The sequence below is a fragment of the Scomber scombrus genome, chromosome 6, assembly GCF_963691925.1.
Source record: "Scomber scombrus chromosome 6, fScoSco1.1, whole genome shotgun sequence".
Lineage (NCBI taxonomy): Eukaryota > Metazoa > Chordata > Actinopteri > Scombriformes > Scombridae > Scomber > Scomber scombrus.
Genome location: NC_084975.1, coordinates 3849734 through 3876506, shown reverse-complemented (window position 1 = coordinate 3876506; position 26773 = coordinate 3849734). Strand labels below are relative to the sequence as shown.

Here is a 26773-nt window from a genome sequence, read left to right as displayed (position 1 = left end):
GCACTGAAAAGCTCACATAGCCCTACAATATGCTGCTAAAGGCCACTTACATATATTACAAACAATATTCAGATGCTTTAAATTTTAACTTTCTGATTAATTGATTAAGAAATAAAAATAAGTAAATGCAGTTCATGGACAGCTGGACTAATGAACAATGTGTGTGTATGTATGTATGTATGTATGTATGTATGTATGTATGTATGTATGTATGTATGTATGTATGTATGTATGTATGTATGTATGTATGTATGTATGTATGTATGTATGTATGTATGTATGTATGTATGTATAGATTGATCCTTCACAGGGAATTGCTTGGTTTACAGCAGCTACATCCACACTTAAGACAGCCACATGTAAAATCACATAGAAACATATCTCTAACTATCAAATGGAAAAAACAAAAAACTTATAACTAAAAATACCCCAAAAGTTGTACTAATAAAACAAATATAGGGTAGATTAAGGTAATGTGGGACACTTTTTGCAATTCTGACTTGTTTACCTTATTTACATATGAATCCAATACAGTATATCAACACCTAATATCATTATGAAATCCCTGAGATGTTTGCTTGTTCTTTGCTTGCTTGTAAATCAGAAGACAATTTTTGGATATTGTACTAAAAAGGAACATGACACTTATATGAATATTCCTTGTGCCAAATTGTTTCAGAATTTGTATATTTTGTAATCTGGGACACTAGTTTTTAGGCTTAGAAATAAATAAATAAAAATAAATATATATATATATATAAGCAAAAAGAAAAGAGAAAAGAGAAAAGAAAAAAGAGAAAGGGAAAAGAGAAATGAGAAAAGAAAAAAGAGAAAGGGAAAAGAGAAAAGAGAAAAGAAAAACAATCTCTCCTTATATGGGTCGCCTCCGGTCTCGCCCGTCTCATTGTATCGCGATAGTTGGATAGCTGGAGATCAGCAGGAAGAAGCTAAGCTAGCTGAAAGCTCACCGGATTCTCGCCAACCGGTCGGTGAAAAAAAACGGCACAAAAATGTATTTACCGATGAGTTTACCGACAGTAGTTAGCTAGTAACGGGTTGTGTATTTTATTTGTATTTGTATTACTTCACAACAACATGGATTTAAACACAGTTAACAACCGCTCTCCGAGGGAGGAAGGCGAGCTCGAAGACGGCGAGATCTGCGATGATGAAACCGAGGAGAGTGTGCCGATCCGGCGGCGGGGGGGGGATGGGAATAGCCGGCGTGGTGGTGGAGGTGGGCCTGGTGGTGGAGGTAGGGCTCCTCTACGGACACGAAAACACCACCAACACCCGCATAAAATGCTGCCACACATGGGACACCCTCCGCCAGATTTCCGCCTGTTATTGCCATACAACCTCGGCCCTTTCATGCCACAGAGCCGGCAGCAGTGTGACTCAAGCGGGCCCGACCGGCCTCCCTCTCCGCTACAACCCCCGATGCAGATGCCGATGCCCGGGCTCGGTCCTCACGGTGAGCCGCCGCCCTGCCAACGGTCCAACTTCTGGGAGCGGAGTCACGGAGCTCTGGGGAGGTTCAGGCACCGGGCCATGCCGAACAGAGGAGGACGTGGAGGCGGCTGCTGGAACCGAGGCAACCGGGGAGGAGGTGGTGGGAATAACCGAGCTCCCCCTGGTCGTTATGGGCCCGGTGAGAGCCATAGCAGCAACAAGAAAGAGTCTCCCTTGAGAAAACGTATCCTTTTTTCTTTGTAATTTGTCACACACACACACACACACACACACACACACACACACACACACACACACACACACACACACACAAACACACACACAGTCAAAAAACATAGGGCCACTGATTGAATTACAGTGCACCACCAAAGGCAATTTGAGTAGTTAAATACCAGAGATTACAGTGTCATAAAGTTAAGTGCTGACAGGTTGAAAGATTTGCCTGTGAGAAAATGTATTATTTTTATTCTTTCTGTTATTGTTACAACACACACACACACTCACAAAAAAACTAAATGTCATGGGGCCACTGATTGAATCACAGTGCTCCACCAAGGGGCATTTGAATAGTTAAATACCTGAGATTACACTGTCATAGAGTTCATAAGACATAAGAGGTTTAATTGTCATTGTGCTACTGTGGACAGCATAATAACAATGAAATTAAGTTGATGAATCCCTGAGCATAAAAATAATAAGTACACAATAATATGGTGCGAGTGTATACAGTCTGGTATCGCCTATGAGATGGCAGGAGCTTGAAGAGGTGGTGACAGGTAGAAGGATTTGCCTGTGAGCGTCTGACTTACGTTTCATTTCCACTGAAAAGGATTCTGTGTTTGTACAGGCCTTTTAATATTTGAATACCGCCATATGTAACAGTCAGTCTATGTCAATTTGACATTTTATTTATCTAGATAAGTGTCACCTCAATAGAGAGAGAGAGTGTTTCTTGAATTTCTCCTCAGTGTTTCCAGACTTTAAAACATGTTGACTGTTTAGTTTAAGGCTGCAGCTGATATTATTCACATTAATCTGTTTATTATCTCTTTCAGATTAATCACTTAGTCAATAAAATGGTGAAAAACGTCCATGAAAGTAACTTGAAGAACAAGTTGACATCATCAAACAGCTGTTGGTTCAATGTTCAGTTTCTTTAATCGACTATTTGTTGAAGCTCTCGTCTTATCTAGATAACAAGTCAAAGCTGGTGTCATAATGAGTCACCGTCTGACAGGAAAAGGAAACCCTCAAATCAATGTTGTCACTGCATGCCCTCAATTACAGTGATATTCTCACTGTCTTCTGATATTTTATTGAGTAGAATCGATCCATTAACTGAGAATATAATCAGCAGATGAGTCAGTAATGAAAATAATTGTCATCTGCAGCTCTAAAGTAACAAAAGTGCCAATTATTGACTACTTCCTGCTTCTCAGTTGTGAATATTTGATGATTTTCTTTGTTTTATTTTTTTCAAAATGATTGACAGATGAATTGATAGTGAAAATAACCACCAGTTGCAACAAACACAACATATAACATCGCCCCATAACTCAGCTATAAGGAAAAATAAAAGAGATTTCAGTGTATCCATATAATTTAGAAAATAAGTATTCCCAAAATTAACCATTTAAGTACTAATTTATATACACAATAGATGCACATATTTACACCCATACTTACACTTACATACGCACATTTATGCATATATAATTCCACTTTCTTTAACATTTCGACTTCAGAAAAGCCGCTGGGAAGGAATCAGATGAGAAAAGCGGCTCACAACGTTGCCAAATCAGACACCAGTGTTGATGAGTCCTTCGAGGACTTGCTGTCAAAGTATAGGCAGATCCAGATGGAGCTGGAGTGCATCCGTAAAGAGGAGACCATGGCTCTGGAGCCCGTATCTTCCCCGGAGAGGGACGAGGCCTCGGACCACGCCGCCAGTATTGCAGAAACCAAACCAGTAACTGACACGGGAAGCGTTCCCAGTCCCGGGGGAGCAGAAGAAACAGCGGATATGAAGAAAGTGTTCCAGGCTTTCAACATCAAACCGCTCCGTCAGAAACTTCCAACGCCCGTTAACCTGGAAGAGCCGAAGAAGAAATGTGGCGAGCAGGGGAAGGGCGGTGATGGAGAGCAGGAGGGTGAGTGAAGGATTAGAAATCGGACTAAATAATAACTCTGAGTCAGTTCTTCTTTAAGGTAGTGGCTCATGAAATAAAATCATTAAAGTTTCACCACATCTCTTTAAAAAATGGAAGAATTAGTTGTAAACTGAATCCCTGAATGACACAGTTTACTTATATTGAGCTCTTTTGGCTCTAAATCTGACTGTAAATAAATGACTAGTAGCTCATTCCCCAGAGTTCAGTGGATTTTAAGGCATAGACTGACATGTGCAGTCATTATTATCTCCTTAATTATTAGATTCATTTTGCTGTATGCATTTATTTACTCCTTAAAATCTTGTTTTATTGACCTCACGTTTCTTTTTGTGTCAGGTCTTCTGGTGTACGTGCACACCTGCATATATTAGAGTAGATGTGTTGGGAGTAATATGAAATAATATATGAAGATATAGTTCCTATTTGCACATTTAAAGGGCAAATTTTAGGTGTTTTATTTAGCTGCAGATGTTGTAAATCTGTTACATATTCTGTATGTGTTTGTTACTGTGTGCATAAACCTGTAGTAAAAAAGGAGTAGTAAGAAGTATATACTTATAAAATCCTTCTCTTTTTCTCATTACTCCTCTATTAACTAATATATAATTTATAAACAACTATCCCAAATTTATTAGATAGTTAATTACAACGTAATAAAGAATCAATCGTTAGGAAAAAGGATGAGTTGAGTCAGAAATGAATCAGTTCTTAGCCACTTGTTGGTCTTTTCTTACTTTACGTTATCACAGAGTTGCTAATATATAAAGTCTGGTTCTGTTTCCAGGTGAAGAAGAAGGAGAAGTAACGACACTAGCGGGAGCAGAAACGGAGCAGAAAACTGACAAAGAGTCAGAGGAGACGAAGAAGACGTGTTCCTGCTTCAGCGAGGAGTCGGAGGACGACGGGAAGGAGAAAGCAAAGAAGGTGTGCTTGTGTCGGAGAACGTCGTCGGTGTCCAGCGAGGACTCTGCCGTCTCTCCAGATAAGGTACAGCTCAGATCGTGAAGCTCTTTACTGAAAATGATTTAATGCAAAATGGAAGCACAGAACTGTAAACCAGTCTGGACTTAGTTAATGTAAGTCCAGCTCTGGTTAAACTTCTTCTCTGATCCAGCAGCCGGTGGTGAAGGTGGAGGAGGAGGAGCTGTCGGAGATGCAGCTGCGTCTCCTCGCCCTGCAGTCAGCCAGTAAGAAGTGGCAGCAGAAGGAGCAGCAGGTGATGAAGAGGAGCAGGGAGAGGATCACCAAGGCGGTCCAGGAGAAGAGCTCCAGCCCCGCCGCCCTCGCCGCTGCTTCTTCTTCACCCAGCAGACAGGTGAGAACAGAGAGAGTCACCAGGTCCACCTCCTCTGCTGCTGCTGCTGCTGCCGCCATTGCCGCTGTTGCAGAGAGGTACACCAGAAAGTCCAAGCCTGTGGAGCGGGAGCGGGACAGGACCAAGACCGGGGCCAGAGCTGCGGACAGAGACAGAGAAAGGCTAAAACCGAGCCTTAAACCTGGACCTAAATCCCCGCTGGAGAGGAGCAGAGCTGCAGGGAAACAGCACATGACCAAAAAGATGATCAGTCCAGGTGAGAAGGGTCCGTATCTGCCTGTTACCTGCTTATATGTGTTTGTTTTTTAGATTCAATTGTGTTTAAATATGAGCCTAGGGCTGGGCCATATGGATACAATCAAATATCACAATGTTTTTGACCTAATAATATAGGGATTTTGTAGGGATGACTGTTGGTGCTTTCACAAAATATTTACACAATGTGTCATGACTAAATGGGTAAAATGACAATAATAAAACAGCTAGAACAATCTGTTAAGTTCAGAAAATTACATCATTATACTGTAACGCTGCCTTTAAAACCAGGAAAGATGATTCTTATGCCATATCATGATATTACAATATGCCAAACAAGCCAGTCAGTTAAACCTAGGGAGGGCAGAATAATGACGAAGTGGGTGAAAGGCAAATAACAGAACAGCTAGAACACCATGAAAAAACACCCTCGTTTATCACGATATTACAATATCTAAATTCTAAGACGATATCTAGTCTCATATCACGATATCGATAAATTGCCACGCCCTATACGAGCCTTAAAAATCTAATTACGTTCTTTGTTCTTCATGATAAATAATCTTTCTCTCTCTATGTTTCTCAGGCTCCGCAGCCAAGCAGGCCTTCAGGAAGCAGCAGCTGCGGACGTGGAAGATGCATCAGCAGCAGGAGGAGAAGCGGCGGCAGGAGGAGGACGAGCGACGCAAACGGGAAGACGAAATCCGACGGATACGAGACCTCTCCAACCAGGACGAGCAGTACAACCGCTTCATGAAGCTGGTGGGGGGGAAGATGCAGACCCGCAGTAAAGTAAGATACCTCATGTTCAGCTTTGTTTGATTAAAAACTGAAGGATGCTTGTAGCTCAGTTATGACATTTTTTTTCTTTCCACTGTCTGATGGAAAATGTCCTCCGGGTGTGCATTTATGAAACTCACCAGTTTATGAACACTCAGACTGAAAGCAGCTGTGTTTAAACAATGCAAATAGCTTCAGGTGTAGCACAGACATGAAATGTGATCTGAGATTTGAGTAACAGATTACAGAGTTTGAAGGTCTGTCAGATACCAAAACACTGCCAACATAATTACAATAGCAGTAGTGTACTATGTAGAGTTATCTAGCTTTGTAAGTCTTTTTATCTTTATATGAATTTGGTTTTAAGGTCACATGTAAAAAAAATCTTCTTCCCAAGAGAAGGAAAATCAGAAAACACAGGAACAGAAATATGAGAAAGTATTGATATACAGACATTTAGAAGTGTTAAAAGTTAAAAACAAACCCTGGTATAAAAACTCATATTCAGCTGCTTTCATGTCTTATCATGCTGAAGTTACTCATGGTTGTATTAACACTCGAGAACGAACAGTGAAACATTTTTATTTGTTTTTCTCCTTCAGTCCAGAGATCGAGAACACAGGAAGTCAACGGGTAAAACAGGCCTGGACGCCTCAGGGAACCTCTACCAGTATGACAACTATGACGAGGTGGCGATGGACACAGATAGTGAGACGGGTTCACCAGGTGAGCAGCCAATCACTGATCATCATTGATCGACTAACAAGTACTGTGTTGGTACTCTGATAGTCTGGTAGTCTGATTTATCTTATTCCTCTGTGCTGCAGACTTCAGCTGTTGTCCAAAAACCATTAAAAACACATGAATGCTGTTGTATTCTGGTTTAGATTCTGAATCCCTGGAAGTCTTTGTTGTATTTGGTGTCTAAATGATCTAATATTTCATTCTCTTGTTTCATTCACACTTCACAAAAGCATGAAATGAAAATTCAAACCTTTTCAAATATGATTACAGATGTCTTGATGATGTTTTTTTTGTTGACAGTTGCTTCGCCATCACACGCTGCGTCTGCTGCAGAAAACCCAGGATGTTTCCCTCAGACGGCTCTCTATATGACAGACTCAGCTCAGTTTGCCATGGTATGCATGACATTACATTTTTTTCCTAGTTATTTTACTCATTACAATTACAATACTTTTTTTTTTTTTTTTTAAACTATTATCAGTGAAATAACATGGCATTAAGTATTGACGTAGAGGACATGATGACCCAGCAGACATGAAAAATGTACATACAATAGACATAACATAACATAGGATAGTTAGATGGTTTAAAGTATGATTAAAATACATTAAATCAAAAGTATCAGGCTCAAAAGTGTCTCAGCGGAGTTTTAGATTTCATGCATAAATCGAGATGAAGACAGATAAAAATTAAGCTTCTGTTTCCTTCTTTTAGGATTTCGCTCAGGCCTTCCTCTCCCCCATGCTGTCTGGCGTTCCTCCCCCGCCGCCTCCTCTCCCGCCTCCGCCTGACGAGCTGGAGCCTCCTCCCAAACCGCCCTTCGCAGACGAGGAAGAGGAAGAGGAGATGCTGCTCAGGGAGACCTGTCTCATGTCTATGGCCAACAAGAGGGTGCCAACCAGCGAGGTGAGCGTTACTGAGGATTTCTTCTCCACTTGCGTCATCACAGTGGACAGGAAGCATTAAAAGTGTTAAACATTATGTCTGCAGGAAAAGATCAACAGCGGTCCTCCATCTCCGAGCTGTCCGCCTGATGCTCAGTATGTTCAGCAGCCAACCAGAGGAAACCTGAGCACCGTCAGCCTCAACACGGTGCCGCCATCACGCACCAACAAGTTCACCAGAGGACACCACGCTCCCAGAGCACCGCTACTGGTAAGAACCTGAAAGATATGTGACAGGAGAGTAATACCTGACATGTGGGCTAGAAACTGACCATCAGACTGGAGGATGCTGCTGTCCTGTTATTATTGCTGTATTACAATCCTGCAGACACACCTGACAACACTCACACGAGGACGATAAATGTTAAGCTCAGTGTGTATAATAGTAATAATAATAAGAAATTTGTGTCCTGGTGGAGGATTCTCACCTGTTTTTTTTCGCCCTGTTTCTCTCCAGCTGCCCCGACACAAGTCTGTGGTGGTGTCGCTCAACGATTCGGACGACAGCGACTCCGACGTGGACGCCTCCAGCTCCTCGCAGGCCATGTTCGGAGGTCTGGAGTTCATGATCAAAGAAGCCAGGAGGACTGTGGAGGTAGGTCACATGCTCTGCTGGGGATAATAAAACCTCAACTGGCTTTTCAAGTCCTGAAAAGTTCAATAATAACTGTAAAGGTTGTGGGTAAAAACACTGTAAAGATAATTATATAGTATTACTGTTCAGTGAAACTGGCAAAAAAACGCCCATCAGCCCAAAGAGTTCCCTGTCGGACTGCTTGTAGTATTTGCATTAAAGAGTTATTAGGATCAGCAGGAGCTTTACATTAAGCTTATTCAGGTTTATAAATCTTTGTGGTTAATTCAGTGAAAATGGAGGAAAGCAATGAAAAGAAAGTACATTGAGATTTACACCAGCTTCATTAAAAATAAAGGTGAAATACCAAAACTGTCCTTAAGTTCAGTGAGAAGATGATAAAAGAATCAGAGCTTTTCTGTCGTTATGAATGAAGAAAAGAAAAAAAAAAGAAACAAAAAGGCACAATCCAGATACCAAATACAGGTAATGCTAAAAAAATGAACCGCTCTGACGTTTTTTCTGAGCTTTGCAGACAAAAGTAGCCGACTTATAAACATTCTGTCATCATCAGAGCACCAAAACATCTCTGGATTTTGAACATTTCATTAAATATCAGTGTTCTTAACTCATCATAAAAAGGACAATACAGAAGAAGATGTGACTCATTTTCAACTTCTCCAAGTTCACACAATTCACACAACCGGTCATCTTCTTGAATATTTCTAAAAATGCCAAATTCAAGGTTCAAGGGAAGGATTCCTGTTCTCAGCTGTGCTACTAATGACCTTTTTACTTCTTGTTAAGTTTGCTGTAACGTAGGATTCAGAGCCATAACTGTGCTTGATTTGAATATATGCTTGTAATTTGGGCTTTAACAAAATATCATTTAACCATTTTGCCTCAAATACAACAAGTAGCTTTGTGTAATTGTGGGTTTAAAACATGATATACTAACCCTAACCCATCTTATTCAAAAGTAGCATATATTTCTTTAATTAATTTGTTAGTTTATGTTTCTGATGTGCGGTACATGATCTGAAACATGAATCTGATGTTTCCAGGCAGCGAAACCTAAAGGTGCTTCAGGATCCGAGAAGGAGAACAACCCAGTCAGAACTCCTGAAGCTTTACCTGAAGCCAAGAAGGCTGAGTACCGCCTGCTGAAAGAGGAGATCGCCAGGTATTTCACTCTCTCTACACACACACACACACACACACACACACACACACACACACACACACACACACACACACACACACACACACACACACACGTACTCAGAACAGGAAACCTCTCTGTGAATGTTTGATGTTTATAAAGATGTTTTTGTGGCTCCTGCAGCAGAGAGAAGCAGAAGATGTTGAAGGATCACAGCTTGAGGTCTTCCTCGCCTGCCATCTCCGATACTGCCATGGAGTTGTCCGTGAAGTCGGCTGCCGAGCTGAAGCTGACTGAAGTAGAGCAGGGACTCAAAAAACACAGGTGAAATATCGTTATCCAAGATTTGGGAGATGATATTTATTATATTATTCTTTATTGTTTTTCTCCATATGTACATAAATACATACTTTAAAAAATATATATGTACTTTGTCCTGGAGTGGCAACACCTAAACTGTATAAAATAGATAATAAACTGTATATAAACTGCATAAAACACCATAAATTGTATTAAAAAAACCCACACACAGAAACACACTCTTCATAATGATATAATTATTACACATTGCATTGACTAAATGTTGAATCAACTAATGGAGAAACTAATCTGCAGATTAATGAATGATAAAAAAATGAATGAATCATTATTTGCAGCCCTAGTTCAGACACAGTAAATAAGTGTACTTCCTCCTCCTCCTCCTGTCACACAGAGATCTGCTGCAGAAAGACGAGACCATCCTCAGACAACTGCTGCAACAGGAGCTGAAGAAGAGGGAGTCTCTGAAGGCGGCGGAGACGAAGGTGGCCAAGCTGAAGGAGCAGCTGACGGCCTCCGAGAAGATCGTCAGCGCTAACAAGACGCTGCTCAACAAGCTCCAGGAGCAGGTGGGTGGTGCAGAGTCACATCTTAACATAAACACATAGAAGTAGTAACGTTAATGCTACTTTATACTTCCACTCAACTACATTTCAGAGGGAAATATTGTACTTTCTACTTCACTACATTTATTCATATTTCACTATGTATAGCTTATTCTTTATCTTTATATTTATATTTTGCTATCTTAGTATGTATAGTTACCGTATTTAGTATATCGTAGTATATGTATCGCCACTATGTGTCCATGTAATGCTGCTGCTACACTGTAATTTCCCAGCTTGGGATCAATAAAGTATATCTATCTATCCATCCATCCATCCATCCATCCATCCATCCATCCATCCATCCATCCATCCATCCATCCATCCATCCATCCATCCATCCATCCATCCATCCATCCATCCATCCATCCATCCATCCATCCATCCATCCATCTATCTATCTATCTATCTATCTATCTATCTATCTATCTATCTATCTATCTATCTATCCAACAACTTTAGTTACTTTTCAGATGAAGATTTGACACAATGGATAATATAACAAGCTTTTTTAAAAATACAACACTGTTAAAGATGAAACCAGGCTTTTGACGTCTTACAAAAAGCAGTGTGCATTCAGAGTTATATTTCAGATGTCTCTTATGAGTTATTAACAGCTCCAATCATTTCAAAAGAGGAACCTTGTTGACAGAGGTGATCCTGTCAAGACGCCATCTGGCAAAACACGAAATGACCTTTTGGTTTTCTTGTGATAACAGATTTATTACGTACTTATCTCATAATAACTGAGCTCATTTTCTGAAGATAACAATATAATTAACTCTTGTGACATTCTTGGCTTCTATATATGTCTATGTACTTCTTCCACTACTGTTACTGAGTGCTCCTCTTGTGTTTTGTGTGTGTTCAGGTGCAACGCGTTGAACGCCGGGTGTCCTTAAAGAAGAGTGTGGCTGTTAGGTTGGAGCAGGAGTTGGCTCTGGCTCAGCAGGCCGTCGGCAGAGGCGTCAAGCGCAGACTGAACTCCAACCAGACTCTGGTGAGCATCACAAACACGACCCTCCAGCTTCATTACAACACATGATGCTAGGAAATATAACACATTTTTTAACACAACTGATTTTTTTATGATGTGGCTAATGGTATGGATTCCCTCAGTGTCAATAATCAGTTTTTTATGCATTAGTATTAAGTTAAGTTTATTTCAGTAAATAAATACACATGTATACATAAAATAAACAATCATATGCCCATGTTTTCTTCATCTCCCTTAAAAAATAGTGACAAACCAAAAGGGAAAATAAAGAAATAAATAAAGCAGTTAATGATCGAAAAGGTGTAAGGTGCAAATCACTTGATCCAATTCATAATGGTTCAAAGTTGGGTTGCAGTTAATGATAACACCAATCTTTCCCATGTTTAGGGTTAAATTTTTAAGGTTTATGCACAAAAACCACTTGGTTAGTGTCCAGAAAAGATTATGGTTTGGGTTAAAATGGTAAAATGCAGTAAAAATGTCAATTTAACGGCACTAAAAGCTCAACATGACGTACCAAACGTCTGTTAACGTCCTGTTTTAATGGCAGAAAAACGCCTGACGTAATGCTAAAAAAATGTCCGTTGGTGGTCTAACGTCTAACGTTGGTGGTCTAACTGTTACTGTTACAAGAGTCCGGCAGTACATTATGGACACCCATTTCTTACCAGTTAAACAAACTACTATTATCTCGGAACACCAGTCAGGATCAGCAGTCTGTGGACAGTTAGTAAATTATTTCACCGGTCCTGCAGCCATGTTGTTGCTTTTTTGAAGGTTAATTTGACATTGCCCTTTTTGACGTTTGGACGTTACCCGACCTTAATCAAACAGTTTCAGCTCATTATAACGTTACTGTTATATAACCGTCGGACCGTTAACATGGCCGCTGAAAAGAAGCCAGCTCACCTTAATGTTACAATACCTGGCGTGTTAATCTGTAGCTACACCTGAAAGGTAATTCATTAAAGTTTCCATATATATATGAATATATTTTAGTTTTTAACCGCACGTAGTAGTTGTTTTCTGCCCGTTAAGGTCACCTAGCTTACATTAGCGTTAGCAGTTAGAGCAGGTTAAGATGATAGTTCACGCAACACATGATGGTTTTTAATAACTAGTCGGTAAACTCGGAATTGTTTGGAGCAGGCTGGAAAATGTGCACTTTTATTCACAGTTAAAAACATTTCGCCGTGAAGTGTTTCAGCTTCTGTCAAGCTAACGGAGCTGCGGTGGCTTCCGGTCTAAGCTTTCAAAATAAAACCTTTGTTATTGTGCACTTCATCTTATTATTATTATCACACACATTTGGGCTTGTAAATAACGGGAGATTCCCGGGAGAAAAGCCAAAACGGGAGTGCGGCGGGATATGGGTCTGACATAAGGGAGAGACCTGGTAAAAAGGGGAGTGTTGGCATTTAGCTTATTTAACGTTGCACAGCTGCTGGAGTTTGCAGTAAGATACATTCACTACAGCCAATTTAGCATTGAAACAACATGGATTAAAAAACGTTCAAGATGAGAAGTTTAATGGTGTAGATTAAAGTGGCAGTTAACCTGCACCACTGTGAGCAATGCAGTTTGTTTTTAATGATGGGCTCAGTCTTAAAACAACAGTCAGAAGCCTAAATGACTATTTAAAACGTTTTTTCTTGCTGTAATGATTCCTCCTGTTCATACTGAACATTAGAAGATCCCTTCATAATGCATTTACAATGGAAGTGATGGAGGACTAAATCCACAGTCCTCCTTCTGTGTAAAAAAGTATTTAAATGTTGATCTGAAGCTAATATGAAGCTTCAGCCGTCCAAATGAGTTAAATCAAGTCTTCTATGTTTCAATGTTAGTGTTTTTAGTACCAAAGTGTTTTTGTTACTATACTTCCACCACAGCTCAACAGGAAATCACAAAGAGGGAATTTTTTACATTTATTACAATTTACTAGAAATATTTTTTCATCACATTGGCAGCAGCACGCTGCTGGAGGTAGGCTATAACTAATCAAAAGACAAAGTGGAAAAACTTCTGAACACTTTAAATTGCCTTTTTAGTCATACAGCTACTGCAAATGTTTTTTTAAATTATTTTTAGCATTATAGGGCATGTAAGTATAGTGGTAAATTGTCAACAGCTTAGTCTACTAAAGACATAGATAAATGTATAACTGTATAGGAAACAGAGATGCTCTCAAGCAATAAATACAAAATAAAAACAAGATGGACCAGATACACCTTCAATCATTCATCAATGAATGTATTACTTGTAGCTTGACTTTGCTTTTCTCTGTTTCCCCTCTCAGCCCAATAAGCTGCAGCGCGTAGACAGAGTTTCCCTCAACTCGGAGCGTCACTTTGCAGAGCTGATCGCTCAGAAGCAGCGGCTGCAGCAGCTGGAGTCTGAGTACGCCCTCAAGATCCAGAAGCTGAAGGAAGCTCAAGCTCTGCGCAACAAAGAAGTCACAGCAGAGCTGCCCGCAGAACCACGCTCTCGAGCCGCCACACCCCCTGAACCTCCGAGTCAGCTGCCTCCTCCCTCCAGCCCCTTATCCCTGCCCCAGCCCTCCCTGCACGACCTCACCCAGGACAAACTCACCTTGGACAGTGAGGATGTCCCAGAGACTGAAGATCTCGAGTCCACATCTGTACCTCCTGCTGCTGCTGCCGCCGCTACCAAAGGCGGCCGTCGACACTCCTTCCGTCAAACAAACCCCTCCACCAAACCTAACTTGGAGCAAACGAGCTCAACTCCAGCCAAAGATGGCAACACTGCCAAGCCTGCCAAGACTGTAAGCAGCTCCCCTGAGCCTGCAGAGATGATTGCGGGGCTAGACATGGACTCTTTAAAACTGAGATACCAGCAGCAAGCACGGCTGGGAGAGCTGCTGCGGCTGGAGCTGCAGAAAGTGGGAGAACATGTTGATAACACCCCAACTGGAAAGGTGATGAAACCAGAGCTCTGACTCTGCAACTGCAACACACAAAGAGTTTACTCTAGTTTTGTCAGACATGATGGTGTTTTTTTTTAAATTATACTATTCTGAATGCAGTTTCAGTCATTTAGGTTTTTGTGAGGTAAGAAAACAACAGTGACATAATGCTTCATACATGTGACATGATTGAAATTAAATTTGAAACTTGTGTGTTTTCATACTCTGACTTTGGTCTCTATGGTTACGTGTTGATTGTGCAGGTGTTTTCAGTGGAGGTGGAGGCGGAGGCTGCGGCAGGAAACAAAGATCTGAAGCCTGTTCCCTTTGGACCTTATAACAGCCCTCTTCTAGTCTTCAGATCGTACAGGTAGACTTCACAACAGGCTCTGCTTTTTAATGAACAGTTCCTATAAAATGTGTTCAGTATACTTGGAGGTTTTCATGTGTTGTTTTAAAAAAAACTGAATCAAAGTACTAATGTGACCTTTTTGGACAGACATTGAAGGGATTTTAACAAATCTCTGCAAAGTGATCAGGGTTAAGATTAGATTACAAACATGTAAACTTACCTGAATCACCACAGGTGCAGATAGTCCGTTGTAGAATGAGTTAACAGGAGATCACCTGTATGTAGTCGAAGGGTTTGAATTGATTATAGTATAAATACACCTGTTCTTTATTTGATTTTCTGCATGTTGTGTCTCTCTCAGGTTTAGCCCGTTTTACAGGACAAAGGAGAAGTTGTCTCTGAGCTCCGTCACATACAGCAACACTATAGAACCAAAGACGTGTTTCTGTCGGTTTGACCTCACAGGAACCTGCAATGACGACGAATGTAGATGGTGAGAACATGTTAGTTAAACTCTCTTTACCTGCTGCATATCCTTTTTATTTTCTTTAATGTCTGTTTCCTCTTCTTCTGCACTCAGGCAGCACATGAGGAACTGCACTTTTACTGCAAACCAACTGTTCCAGGATATTCTGTCGTACAACCTGCCTCTGATTGGCTGCACTGACAGCAGCTCGGTCGAGGACATCAGTGCTGCAACAGGTGGGCCTTCAAAATAAACATCTTTCACTATATTCTTAGAACAGTGTTTTCAATTTTGGAAAGTTGACTTCAGTCAGTCATTGGGTGTTATGTTTTATCTGTAGAAAAATATATGAAGAAGCTGTTTGGCACCAACAAAGACCGAATGGGAGTCGACCAGAAAGCCGTCCTCCTTGTGAGCAAAGTGAACGAAAGCAAACGCCACGGTATGTGAACCTTTCTTTAAACACAGATTCTCTCAGCTACAAATAAACTGTTTCCTGACTTGTGTTCTCTTCTTCGTCCTCCAGTCCCTCCTCATACCACTTCTAAAGACATGAGGAGGTGGAGACCGAAGCCTTCAGGGCAGAGTAAACTTCGCCCCAAGGACGACCCGGAGGAAGAGACGACAGGTGGAAACCCGACGCAGAGAAGATACGGTGAGATGTTTAATGGCAGCGTCTGCATGAAACACAGTAACTTTAAACCTTTTTGGCAGCAACATAATAGGTCTGTAAATCATTTGTCCTGTGTTCTCTTGACAAAAAATCTTGAACCAAAAGGGAAAAATGTAAACTAAACTAAATTCTGATTTCATGATGGCGCCCCCTAATTTTACCTTAATATAGTCCATATTTCCATACAGTAAATCACATCCTGCATAAAATGATAATGTGGTGATCTGTTATTGGCAGAGCAGATGATCACACTGAGTCTGATTGCATCCTGCTACACAACACAAGCCTCAGACTCTCTACAACAACCCACATTAGCTTTCCTGCTATAATCTTCTTCTAATCCAACTTACAAACATTAGTACATGTCTTGCTCTGAACCGTAGCTTGTTAAATGAGCCACAAAACAAACATCCAGGGGGAAAGTGCACCACTTGTGTTGCTAAATAGCTGCTCAGTTGCAGCACAGTAAACATCATGTAAACATATCTGCAGAAATCAAGTAAGACCTGTTAGAGGCTGCTTTAGTTGTTGCTTTTCAAAATCCCTGTTAGCGTTACACTGCCTGTCTATGACTTAAAACTACAGCAATTTATTTTACTTTATCTCCTGTTCTGTACGATGTAACACTGTTAGCCTCCCAGCTGCTGTCAATCAAACACTGAGCAAACACCAGCTGCTGCTTCATTTCAGATATTTCCCCAAAGACCTTTTTGCTTAATTTTAATAATACAAACCTTATTAACAATACATTAGTTTTGGCTGCCAAGAGGCATGATTAAATGCCATTTTCTTGTGCGAAGATGATACAGAATACAGCTTAAGGATGTAAAGACTTTCATCCCCCTCTACCATCATTTCTAATCTTAATTAATTAAATCTGTGAGGAAAAGCTGACATGAGCACATTAACCCATTCAACTCCATTTTTTTTAACTCTGTTTATTTATTTATTTATTCCAATGTTGCACAATGTTATCTCATAGATTTCTATCAAACCCAAACTACAAATATCTGATCTCTGCAAACACCTAAACTCAGCCGTACTGAACAGTTTTAAAGTGATGCATTGCTAACGTCTGTCTGTCTGTCCGCTGTCTCTCTGCACAGATGATGGTTCAAAGACCAGCCTGTCTGCTCTGGATGTGTGCGTCACCTCAGAGGACAAACGTTATTTTATCAGCGAGACAGATGACATATCAAACCTGGAGACGAGTGTTGTGGAAAGTCCCCAAGATGCTCAGCTTTGGATTAAATTAGCCTTCAGATACCTCAATCAAAACGAAATGTGAGTCACTAAAACAAGCAGCCGCCTTTCTGATTTTCCTGCTCTTTTTGTCTTTGTGACGTGAGATAATGATGGTATTTCTTCGTCTGTAGATCTGCGGCCGAGTGTTTGGAAGCCGCCTTGAACACGTTGTCTCGCGCTCTGGAAACTAACTGCGACAATCCCGAGGTGTGGAACCACTACCTGTCTCTGTTCTCCAGGCGAGGCAGCCGGGAAGAGATCCAGGAGATGTGTGAGATGGCTGTGGAGCACGCGCCTGACTACAGAGTGTGGTGGAACGTAAGTCCTGATGTTCACCAGCAACCAACACTCAGCATTTAAACTATAACTCTGTTTTAATTCCAAGAAAATACACAGACCTTGTGTTGTAGATCCTATAAATAAAAATGAACTATATGTTTCTGACTTCCCTGCAGTATTTGAACTTGGAGAGCTCGTTTGAGGGGAAGGACTACGTGTGTGAGCGTGTGCTGCAGTATCTCCTCAACGAAGCGTCGTCCGGTGTCACAGAGAAACTGTCCTTCCAGCTGATGGAGGCGCTGCTCTACAGAGTCGACCTCAACCTGTTCACAGGCAGGATGGAGAGCGCTCTGGCCATTTTACAGGTGAAACATGTTGAGATTTAACAGCAAAGAAATTACTAAAGTATGAAACCTGTTGACTTGATGTTAGATGAACTTTGATTCATTTTAATCCCACTCTCTCACTACTGTTGCATTGAGTGGTTCAACACTGCAGAACAAATCTCAGAGCAGTTCAGATGAACAGATTAGAGCTGCAGCGATTAACAGGAAGTGAATTGGCAACTATTTGAATTATCAGATAAATGCTTAGTCATTTTATTAAAAGCTTGTTTCTGCTTCACAAATGTGGTGATTTGATGCTTTTCTTTGCCATAGAAAATGTTCCTCTTTAAGATCAAATAAAATAAAACATTATAACAATAGTAATAATAATCATTTGTATGTCTGATGATTTCAGAACGCGTTGAAATCGGCTCTCGACCGGAGCATCGCTGACCACCTGACGCCAAGCGACCGGGCGTTGATCTGGCTCTCTTACATTCACCTGACTGAGTTCGACCGGCTGCCGTGCAGCCTGTACGACCCATCCGAGTCCAGCCCGTCCCGACTGCTCAGCAGAGAGCACTTCCTGCTGCCCTGGGGAACGCCGCAGGACATCAGCACGCCGCTCGACATCCTCATCGCTCTCTTCCAAGGTACAACTCGTCACATTTAACATGTCGCAGTGATAATTTGATTATTTAGAGGCCACAAGCCCAACATTTGTAAATATTAAAATTTTAATTAACACTGTTTTCTCTTTGTTTAAAAGATGCCATCCGTCAGTGCAGCGATGAGTCTTTGTCTCAGAGTGAGAGAACGCTGGCCTGTCTGCCGCTGTACTCAAACCTCATTTTCCTCAACAAGCTGCTGGAGAGGTGAGCTCGCTGCTGCTGCTGCATTAAAGTTTTCATCGAGTTTAAAACAGTATATTTATATCTTTAACAGCAGTGTGTTGGTTTGTTGTTGTTCTTACTGCAAACATCATTATTAACTTATTACTTACAAACTGAAGATGAACGACACAGTAACTCTAGTGTGTTGTGCTGCACATCCCTCAATGTTTAGGTCCATCTTCTCTGAACTGTCAACATAGTTTTATTAACCAAAGTTATCACAAAACAATCTTTGTGAATCATTGAAGATCAGACTCAAGAGACTTTTGCGTCTGAAGCAAACTGTGCAGCCTCTCAGATCAGTTGATATTTATAAATTACAGTTTGTGTGCTGCATGTTTTTATGATTTCATTGTTTGAGCAACAGATTAAAGCTCTTGTCTCTGTGTGTCTCTGAAGGTTTGATGAGGGCATCGCTCTGTGTGAGTCCCTGCTGGAGTTTTGTCCGGAGTCGTGCACGCTGCGAGACGCTCTGGCAGACCTTCACATCAGCAAAGGAAACACTGACCAGGCAGTCAGCATGTGGCTTCACGCTTTGGTAGAGTGTCCCAACAACGCTGAGGTCTTCTATCACTCCTGCAAGTTCCTCATGGCTCAGGTGAGTTCACACAGTCTCATATTTAACAACCGCTTAGTTTATTTGACACAGCAGCTGTAATCTTGACTTTAAAGTTATATTCCATCCAAAATCTCCATATCAACACTCAGTTCCTGTAGGCTTTAATGATGGCTATAAAAGGTTTGTAGTTTCATGGAGAACTGAGGCTGTAGTTAGATTGCAGTGGATGAAAACAAGCTTTTACTACATTTTATTTTGACTATTCTGACTTTTGTAGATTAACTATATTCTGTTGGTTGTAATTTTAACTACATTGCATTTATAGCTTTTCATTATAATCACAAAAGTTAAATGTGATGTTTCTTTTCCTGCTTTCTGTCTTTGTTCCACAGGATCAGTCCAGCGCTGTCGTTCCTCTGTTTCGAGCATTCATCTTGTCTCTGTGTGAGGACGAAGAGAGTCAGAAGAAGCCTGTGGACGTTCTGCGGTACGTTGTGTTGAACTGAATATTAAAGCAGACCTACACTAGAATGAACAGAGTCTACATGTTACTGTGAGACATTACAGTGAGACCTACAACAAGTGCATTTAATCCACTTTCTCTTTAAACAAACAACTAATAGCATGTTCAGTGCTACAGTACAAGCTTGAAGATAGTTTGTTGTTTTGTGTTTTTTAAAGAAATAAGTGAATTCAGATCATTTAAATGTCTGCACTTCAGGATTGATTTATCTACTCGTCTGTAACCTGCCAGAAAATTGTAAAAAGAGAAGCTAAAAGACAAAGTGATGCATTTAAATTGCTTGTTTTATTCAAACAACAGTCCAGAGATACTCAGTCTATTATCATATGACTAAAAAAGCATCAAATTCTCATATTTGAGAGTCTGGAAACTTGCTCTAAAGATAACTTTAATTTTCAGTTGATTAGTTAATAGTTGCAGCTTTATATTTAAAGTTGGTTTGTTTGTTGTTTCCTCCCATCAGGCACATCCTCGGTTTTACCACTGAAGAGCTCCTGTCAGGTCCGATCATCACCAAGGAGCTTCAGGAGCAGCTCAACCAGCAGATGCCCTACCTCCACCTGGTTCATTGGTGTGTGATGTTTATACTGTTAACTAAGAAGTTAATACACAGTGGAGGATTACACATGTAACATAATTCTTGATTCGTGGGACACTACATGTGGTGTTGTGACTCCATCAGGTGAAGTTGTAACAGCTCTGTTGTTGTGTGTTGCTGCAGTCGCTGGCAGTGGCTGCAAGGATCTGTGGACGAGACGGTGGACGCCTTCGGGAGAGCGCTGGGATCAGCCATGCCGCTGGAGGAGCTTCACAAACTTTGGATGGAGTCAGTGTCACTTACAGGAGGCATGATCTACTTTTATGTCTTATTAATAAAACTGTGCTGTTGACACACACTGTTTCTCTTTCTAGTTATCTGGAGTTCAGCAGCAGTCAGCTGGCTCGCTCTCCAGCCAACAGTCAGTCCAGAAAGTTCTCAGATCTGGTCCAGCGCTGTCTGAGCACAGTCCCGTCTCGCCTCGAGGTTCCCTTCAATCCTGCAGAGTTCTGGACCTGCTACCGCTTCCACAACAAGGTGAGACCCCCCGCCCTCATGCTGTCAGTCAGAGTAGAGATAGAGGGAAGGGGTTCACCTGATGTCAGTGAGGGGAGTAGAAATAATTTTAGACTCGCATCACCAAGATATTTTCTGTCAGTAGGTTAAAACAAAAAGTCTCTAAAATATTTTCAGATCACAGGAAACTTCATAAAAACAGAATTCCTGCCTTTTTCAGTCTCTGAGTAACACCATGACTCCAGTTATAGGAAAACTGTACTCACTCTTCATTGAATCTTCAGGTGGTTTCTCTTTATCTGAGCTGTCTGCCGCAGTCCCAACATGCACTTGTTCTGGAGAGACTGCGATACGCAATGCCCAACAACACTGAACTGGGTCTCAGGTACACACTCGGTCTGACACGCACTTTAACATGAAACTATAAACACATACCAGATGGAGGTTAGTCTATAAAGTGACAGCTATTACTCCAAAAAAGAAAACATTATCAGGGACACTTCTGGGGCCTTTAAAGGAGGTGACGTACCTGATTTCTAGGGACCCTAAAGGAGGCGACACACCTGATTTCTAGGGACCCTAAAGGAGGTGACACACCTGATTTCAAAGGACCCTAAAGGAGGTGACACACCTGATTTCTAGGGACCCTAAAGGAGGTGACATACCTGATTTCTAAGGACCCTAAAGGAGGTGACACACCTGATTTCTAGGGACCGTAAAGGAGGTGACACACCTGATTTCTAAGGACCCTAAAGGAGGTGACACACCTGATTTCTAGGGACCCTAAAATAGGTGACACACCTGATTTGTAGGGACCCTAAAGGAGGTGACACACCTGATTTCTAAGGACCCTAAAGGAGGTGACACACCTGATTTCTAGGGACCGTAAAGGAGGTGACACACCTGATTTCTAAGGACCCTAAAGGAGGTGACACACCTGATTTCTAGGGACCCTAAAATAGGTGACACACCTGATTTGTAGGGACCCTAAAGGAGGTGACACAACTGATTTCTAGGGAACCTAAAGGAGGTGACACACCAGATTTCTAGGGACCCTAAAGGAAGTGACACACCTGATTTGTAGGGACCCTAAAGGAGGTGACATACCTGACTTTTGGGGACCTTAAAGGGTGTTATGGAGAATTTGTTTGTCAATGGTTAACCTCAGCAATGGAAAAAGTTACAAGAGTCCGGGATTTCTTAAGCTGAAATTGTTTGAAGCTCAGCCGAGGAGAATCAAAGTATTATCAAAACACTTTCTGATGTATGATGCCACCTCAGATCTGAGGAGACTGTCTTTAAGCCTTCACAGATAGTACCATGAATACTCCATGCCCATAAATGGTTATACTCAATGTATCTACAGTAATGGAATTAGCCTATTGGGTTATTAGTCTTCAAACAAGGAAACACAGTTACCCATCGGTGGGTTTAGGATCATATCTGCTGACTTTGGCTGCCATAGCAATGCTGCGCTACCGTTATCAAAGTGATTCCTGCGTTCCCCAAAACACCACAGACAGCTGCCTTCACTGTATCAACGAGAGAGACAGTATGAAGTCCACGTATGCTCCTGTTTAAGGTCTCAAAGTAAAACTGAAAGCTTGAGACTGAGCGATGCGTCTGTCATGTTATAGACTAATTCTGCTCTGATATGTGTTGAGCATCAGAGGATCTCCTGCATGCTGAGGCCTCTGAGTGCTCTCCAAACAAAGCTGGCTTCATGTTTCATGCTTCATGACTCTACCAGCCAACAGATGAGCCAACTTTCATCATGTCTGGACTCTGATCTTTCCATTTGATTAAAACGGTTAAATAAGCTGGTGAGCTTCTCTGCTGCACCAGACACAATAACCAGCAGGAGAACAGGCTGTCGGATCCTGTCTGAGTCTGGAGAACAGAGTTTATTACTGTTGTTGGTGTCAGTGCTGATCTGTCGCTGAACAGGTTGCTGCACCAGGAGTGGCAGGACGGAAACATCGAGCATCTAAAATTCCAGGCCCGGATGTTGACTAATAACGCTCCGAAGTGTTTGGCCAACTGGAAAATGTGAGTGAAACACTTACTGTTACTACTTTGTTTTGTTTTTTATTAGCATCAGATTTTTCTAGAAGTGAGTTTGACGCTTTCTGTGTTTCCCTGCAGAGCGATCGCTGTGGAGAGGGAGCTGAAGGAGAGATCTGAGGTGAGTCAGTGATGGAGAGGATGTGAGTCAGCAGTCTACATGGCCCAGTACTGTCAGGATGTTTTATTAGAAAACACACGGGCCTTTATTTTAATTGATTTAAAGAATAAAATCAATTACTAAGTGTTTTAGGTTTTATCTGAGGGCAGATGCCAAGTTTTCCATTAGTAAATGAGCTTATAGGAATCCTCATTTGTCTAAATAATGACTTCAATATACAGAGTTCTGTGTTGCACTTGAAGACTAGAAATGTACATTATTGGTTATCCACACATGATAGTATATGGTTGTTTAATTTATATGTTCAATTCATATTTTATGCATAAGTTATGGTCATTTGTGGTGGTTTGACTGGTGAAGTGGTGCAATTAAAACAGTTCATTCATTAAAGGACAAGTTCACCCCTTTTTTCAGGTGTCTTAAGCAGCAGTCAGGCGTCCATATGAACAGTGAGAGGGGTTTTTTTCCTCTCTGTAATCATTCCTCCTGTTCATACTGACTATTAAAACCTTCAAATGTGCTTTCAATGTAAAGTGATGGAGGACTAAATCCGCAGTGTGTCCACACAGTCATTATAAAGTAGATGATCAGCTTCTAATGAGCTTCATCAGTGTGAGTTAGTCATATCAAGTGATATCTGACACATTTACAGTCTTTTTAGCATCAGATTCCCTCTTAGTGTTTCCCTGTTGAGCTGTGGTGTAACCATAGTAACACAAAGACTTTGGTACTAAAAACACTGTAACGTTGAAACAGAAGATGAAGATTTGACTCATTTGGACGCTGAAGCTTCATATTAGCAAATACATTTTTAAAAAGGAAACCTGTTGATTTCATACAGATATGAAAAACTGAACCCATCCTTTAAACATTTAACTTCTTGTGGGTTTATTAGATTTAAGTTATTCTTTATAGTCATATTTATTGGGATTTATTTGTTTTCTACAGTAGATTTGTGGAAACTAACTAACTCAGCTTTTCATCATCACTTCATCATGTTTCTGAATCTCATTTCTTCCCTGCAGGCTTCATATCTCCGCTCACACACGTGTGGCGGTTTAGATATTTTTTTAATTTTAAAGTTTGTGACTTCATTCCACGTTTAGTTTATTGTTTTTTTTTTAATTCTGTCTTTGTCCTCGAGAACTGACACAATGCTCCGATGTTTGGTGTTTTTTTTTCTTTTTTCTTCTTCTTCCCCTTCTCCTTCTCGCCTTCTCTTTCTTTTTTTTCCCCCATAGGTGCGACTTCTTTATCAACAAGCCCTGCAGAACCTTCCAATGTGTGCCGCCCTGTGGAAAGATGTAATTTACCCTCCTCAGTTTCTAACACACAAACCAAAAACACAGCATTTACACTCAGTCACTGCAGGTATCTTTATTACATCAGACAGTTTATTATGAAGCGTCTCAGAGCAGGAAACTAAACTTCTTATTTCAGGTCCTATTTTTAGGATTAGAAGCATTTTAGCATCTTTCTAAAGTTATAAAATCATCATTCTGAGATTTAGGAGCTGCAGGAAATTAAGTTTAGGCACGATATTTATTAGTTATTAATGTTTCCACAGAATAATCAATCACTACTGAACTGTATCTTTTAGACTCATTGCGCCTTTAACTCGTAACTCATAATGTTCCTCCATGTTTGATTCTGATCAATAATCGATCAGAAGACTCGTCGTGTGACTGAGTGTAAATGAAACTTGAAATGAAGCCTTTGTGTTTACACCACACCTGTTTATACACCTGTTCACCTGCTGCCCCCCTCCTTCCCCCTCCATCCTCTCTGTCCACTCACACTCCCCCCACTGTCTCCCACCTCCCCTCCTCCCTTTTTCGCTCTCCTCTCCCTCCTTCCGTCCCCATCCGTACTCCCTCTCCCCTCCATTCTGTCTCCTGTTTTCTCTCTACTCACCTCCTCTTTCTCTCTTGTGTCCTCACCCAATTTCCCCCCTTCCCTGTGTCTCTCCCTCCCCTCGCGCTTTCTTCCGCTCCTCTGTTTCTTTCCCCCCTTTCTCCCCTGACTGTCTCTCTCCCTCCTCTTGTCCTCTCCCCCCTCTGCTCCCTTTTCCTCTCTCAACCCGTCACCCGTCCAACCCTTTTTCTCCCATGTCTCTCCTCTCTACACTCTTCCTCTTCCTCCCTCTCCTCTGCCATTCCTCTTCACGTGTCTCTCCTCTCTGTCTCCCTCCCTCTTTCTCTCTCCTGTCTCTCTCCTCACCCCTCTCCACGTCCCCTTTGTCTCCCCCCGTTTTCTCCCATGCCTCCACACCCTGTCTGTCTTCCTTCTCTGCCTTTCCTCTCCCTTCCCCCATTCTTTCCCTCCTCTTGTCTCTCTCTTCTCCTGTCTCTCTTCTGCCTGCATTCTCTCCTCTCCCTCTTTCTCCTCCCTCCCTCTGCTCCCTCTTCCTGTCTCCCACCCCTGTGCCTCCCTTGTCTCCTCCCTCCTGTCTCTCCCACCTCCTCTCCACTTCCTCTTCCTTCTCTATCTCTCTGTCTCCCTCTTCTCATCCTCTCACTTCTCTCCTCTCTCTCTTTCTCCCGCCCCTCCTGTGTCTCTCCTCTTTCTCCATCTCCCATCGCTCCCTTGTCCTGTCTCAACTTTCATCTTCCTTCTCTCCCCTCTCTCCTTTCTTCTGTCTGTCTACTCTCTCTTCCCTTTCTCTCTCTCCTCTCCTCCCTTACTCTCCCTCCTCTTATCCCTTTCTCTCTCTCCTTTCCTCCCTTTCTCTCTCTCCTCTCTGTCTATCCTTCCCAACCACCTCCCTCTTCCTTCTCTCTCCCTCCCTTTTGTCTCTCCCTCTTCCCCCTCCTCCCTTTCTGTCCCTCCTCTCCTCCCTTTCTCTCCCCCTCCGTTTTGTCTCTCCCTCTTCCCCCTCCTCCCTTTCTCTCCCTCCTCTCCTCCCTTTCTCTCCCCCTCCCTCCCCCATCCTCCCCCCCTCCCGTCTCTCCCCCCTGCAGCTGCTGCAGTTTGAGTCAGCAGAAGGAGGTAACACAGATAGACTGAGGAGGCTTGTGTTGAGGTGTCAGGAGGTCGGAGTGAGTTTAGTTGAGGTCAGAGCCGCTCACACTGAAGATCTCGGACTCTCCATCGTTCCTCTGAACAGCAGCAAGTTATCATAGCATAAAGTCACACTGCAGATAGACAGAGGTAAGACAGAGAGGGGGGAGGGAGGTGCCACCCCCCCCTCCTCCAGGACAACAGAAACCCTCTGCACGGAGGCTACTGCTGCCTTCTTATATCACCTCCTTACATCATGTACGTAAGTATAGACCTGCTGAGTGACAGTGTTTACTTTGTCTTCCCTGTTTTGTTTCTGTCACTTTTCATTTGGATTTCATTCCACCCCCACCCACCCCTTTTTTTTTTTTTTTTGGTTTTATTTTGGTTTTATTATTTAATTTACCCGGGAGGGGAGTTTGGAGGGAGGTGGGGGAGGGCTGTGAGCTCACTGTTGGTGTTTGACCCCCCCCACCCACCCTGTGTGTTTTTTTTAAAGGATGTTTCCCCCCCTCCTGTAGTGATGCTGCACGTTGTCTTTTTTTCTTTTGTCTCAAGGAGAAAACAAACAAAAAACAAACAAAAAAAAAAAAGAAAAGAGAACAAGTTAAAACTGAAACGAAAAAAAACAACAGAAAAACAAAAACAAACCACAAACTTTGAAATTTGGAGCCCAGGTGGAGCACGGCTGCCTGCTAAGTATTTTCTATTTGGCTTTTCCATTGTCCCGTGTTATTTGTGAGACTGCCACAAAGACTGATGGACGCTGTGACGACCGGCCGACGGGGAAGAGACCTCGCTCACATGCTCTCATGTGCAATCTGTCGCTTTTTTTGTCAAAATTATTCTATATAATGATGAAAGAGTATTATTATAGCAAGGAGAGGAGAATCAAGTCCTTCCACTGTTGTTTTTTTATATGTTGGATTTAAATGTCATTAAATTATTTTTAAA

General features: G+C 41.8%; 1 protein-coding gene across 3 annotated transcripts; it reads left to right on the top strand.

Annotated features, from left to right (window-relative positions):
* The first annotated feature begins 984 nt into the window (after positions 1 to 984).
* On the top strand, positions 985 to 26773 carry LOC133981631 (zinc finger C3H1 domain-containing protein-like). Of its 3 annotated transcripts, none has more exons than XM_062420420.1 (35): positions 986 to 1696; positions 3219 to 3623; positions 4429 to 4631; positions 4762 to 5215; positions 5801 to 6006; positions 6597 to 6720; positions 7039 to 7133; positions 7453 to 7644; positions 7729 to 7893; positions 8140 to 8277; positions 9321 to 9439; positions 9602 to 9742; positions 10131 to 10305; positions 11213 to 11341; positions 13638 to 14276; positions 14528 to 14634; positions 14978 to 15109; positions 15197 to 15318; positions 15423 to 15524; positions 15609 to 15737; positions 16862 to 17039; positions 17132 to 17318; positions 17456 to 17644; positions 18021 to 18258; positions 18375 to 18480; positions 18898 to 19096; positions 19450 to 19544; positions 20044 to 20151; positions 20302 to 20406; positions 20493 to 20655; positions 20919 to 21019; positions 22582 to 22683; positions 22780 to 22819; positions 24061 to 24123; positions 25780 to 26773. In XM_062420420.1, the coding sequence occupies exons 1-35, from the start codon at positions 1096 to 1098 to the stop codon at positions 25939 to 25941; spliced, it is 6414 nt and encodes a 2137-aa protein (XP_062276404.1). In that variant the 5' UTR covers positions 986 to 1095; the 3' UTR covers positions 25942 to 26773. The 3 variants fall into 3 exon arrangements, with proteins under 3 accessions (XP_062276405.1, XP_062276404.1, XP_062276403.1); XM_062420419.1 differs by having other exon boundaries at positions 4762 to 5224; XM_062420421.1 differs by lacking the exons at positions 24061 to 24123; positions 25780 to 26773 and having other exon boundaries at positions 985 to 1696; positions 4762 to 5224; positions 22780 to 23321.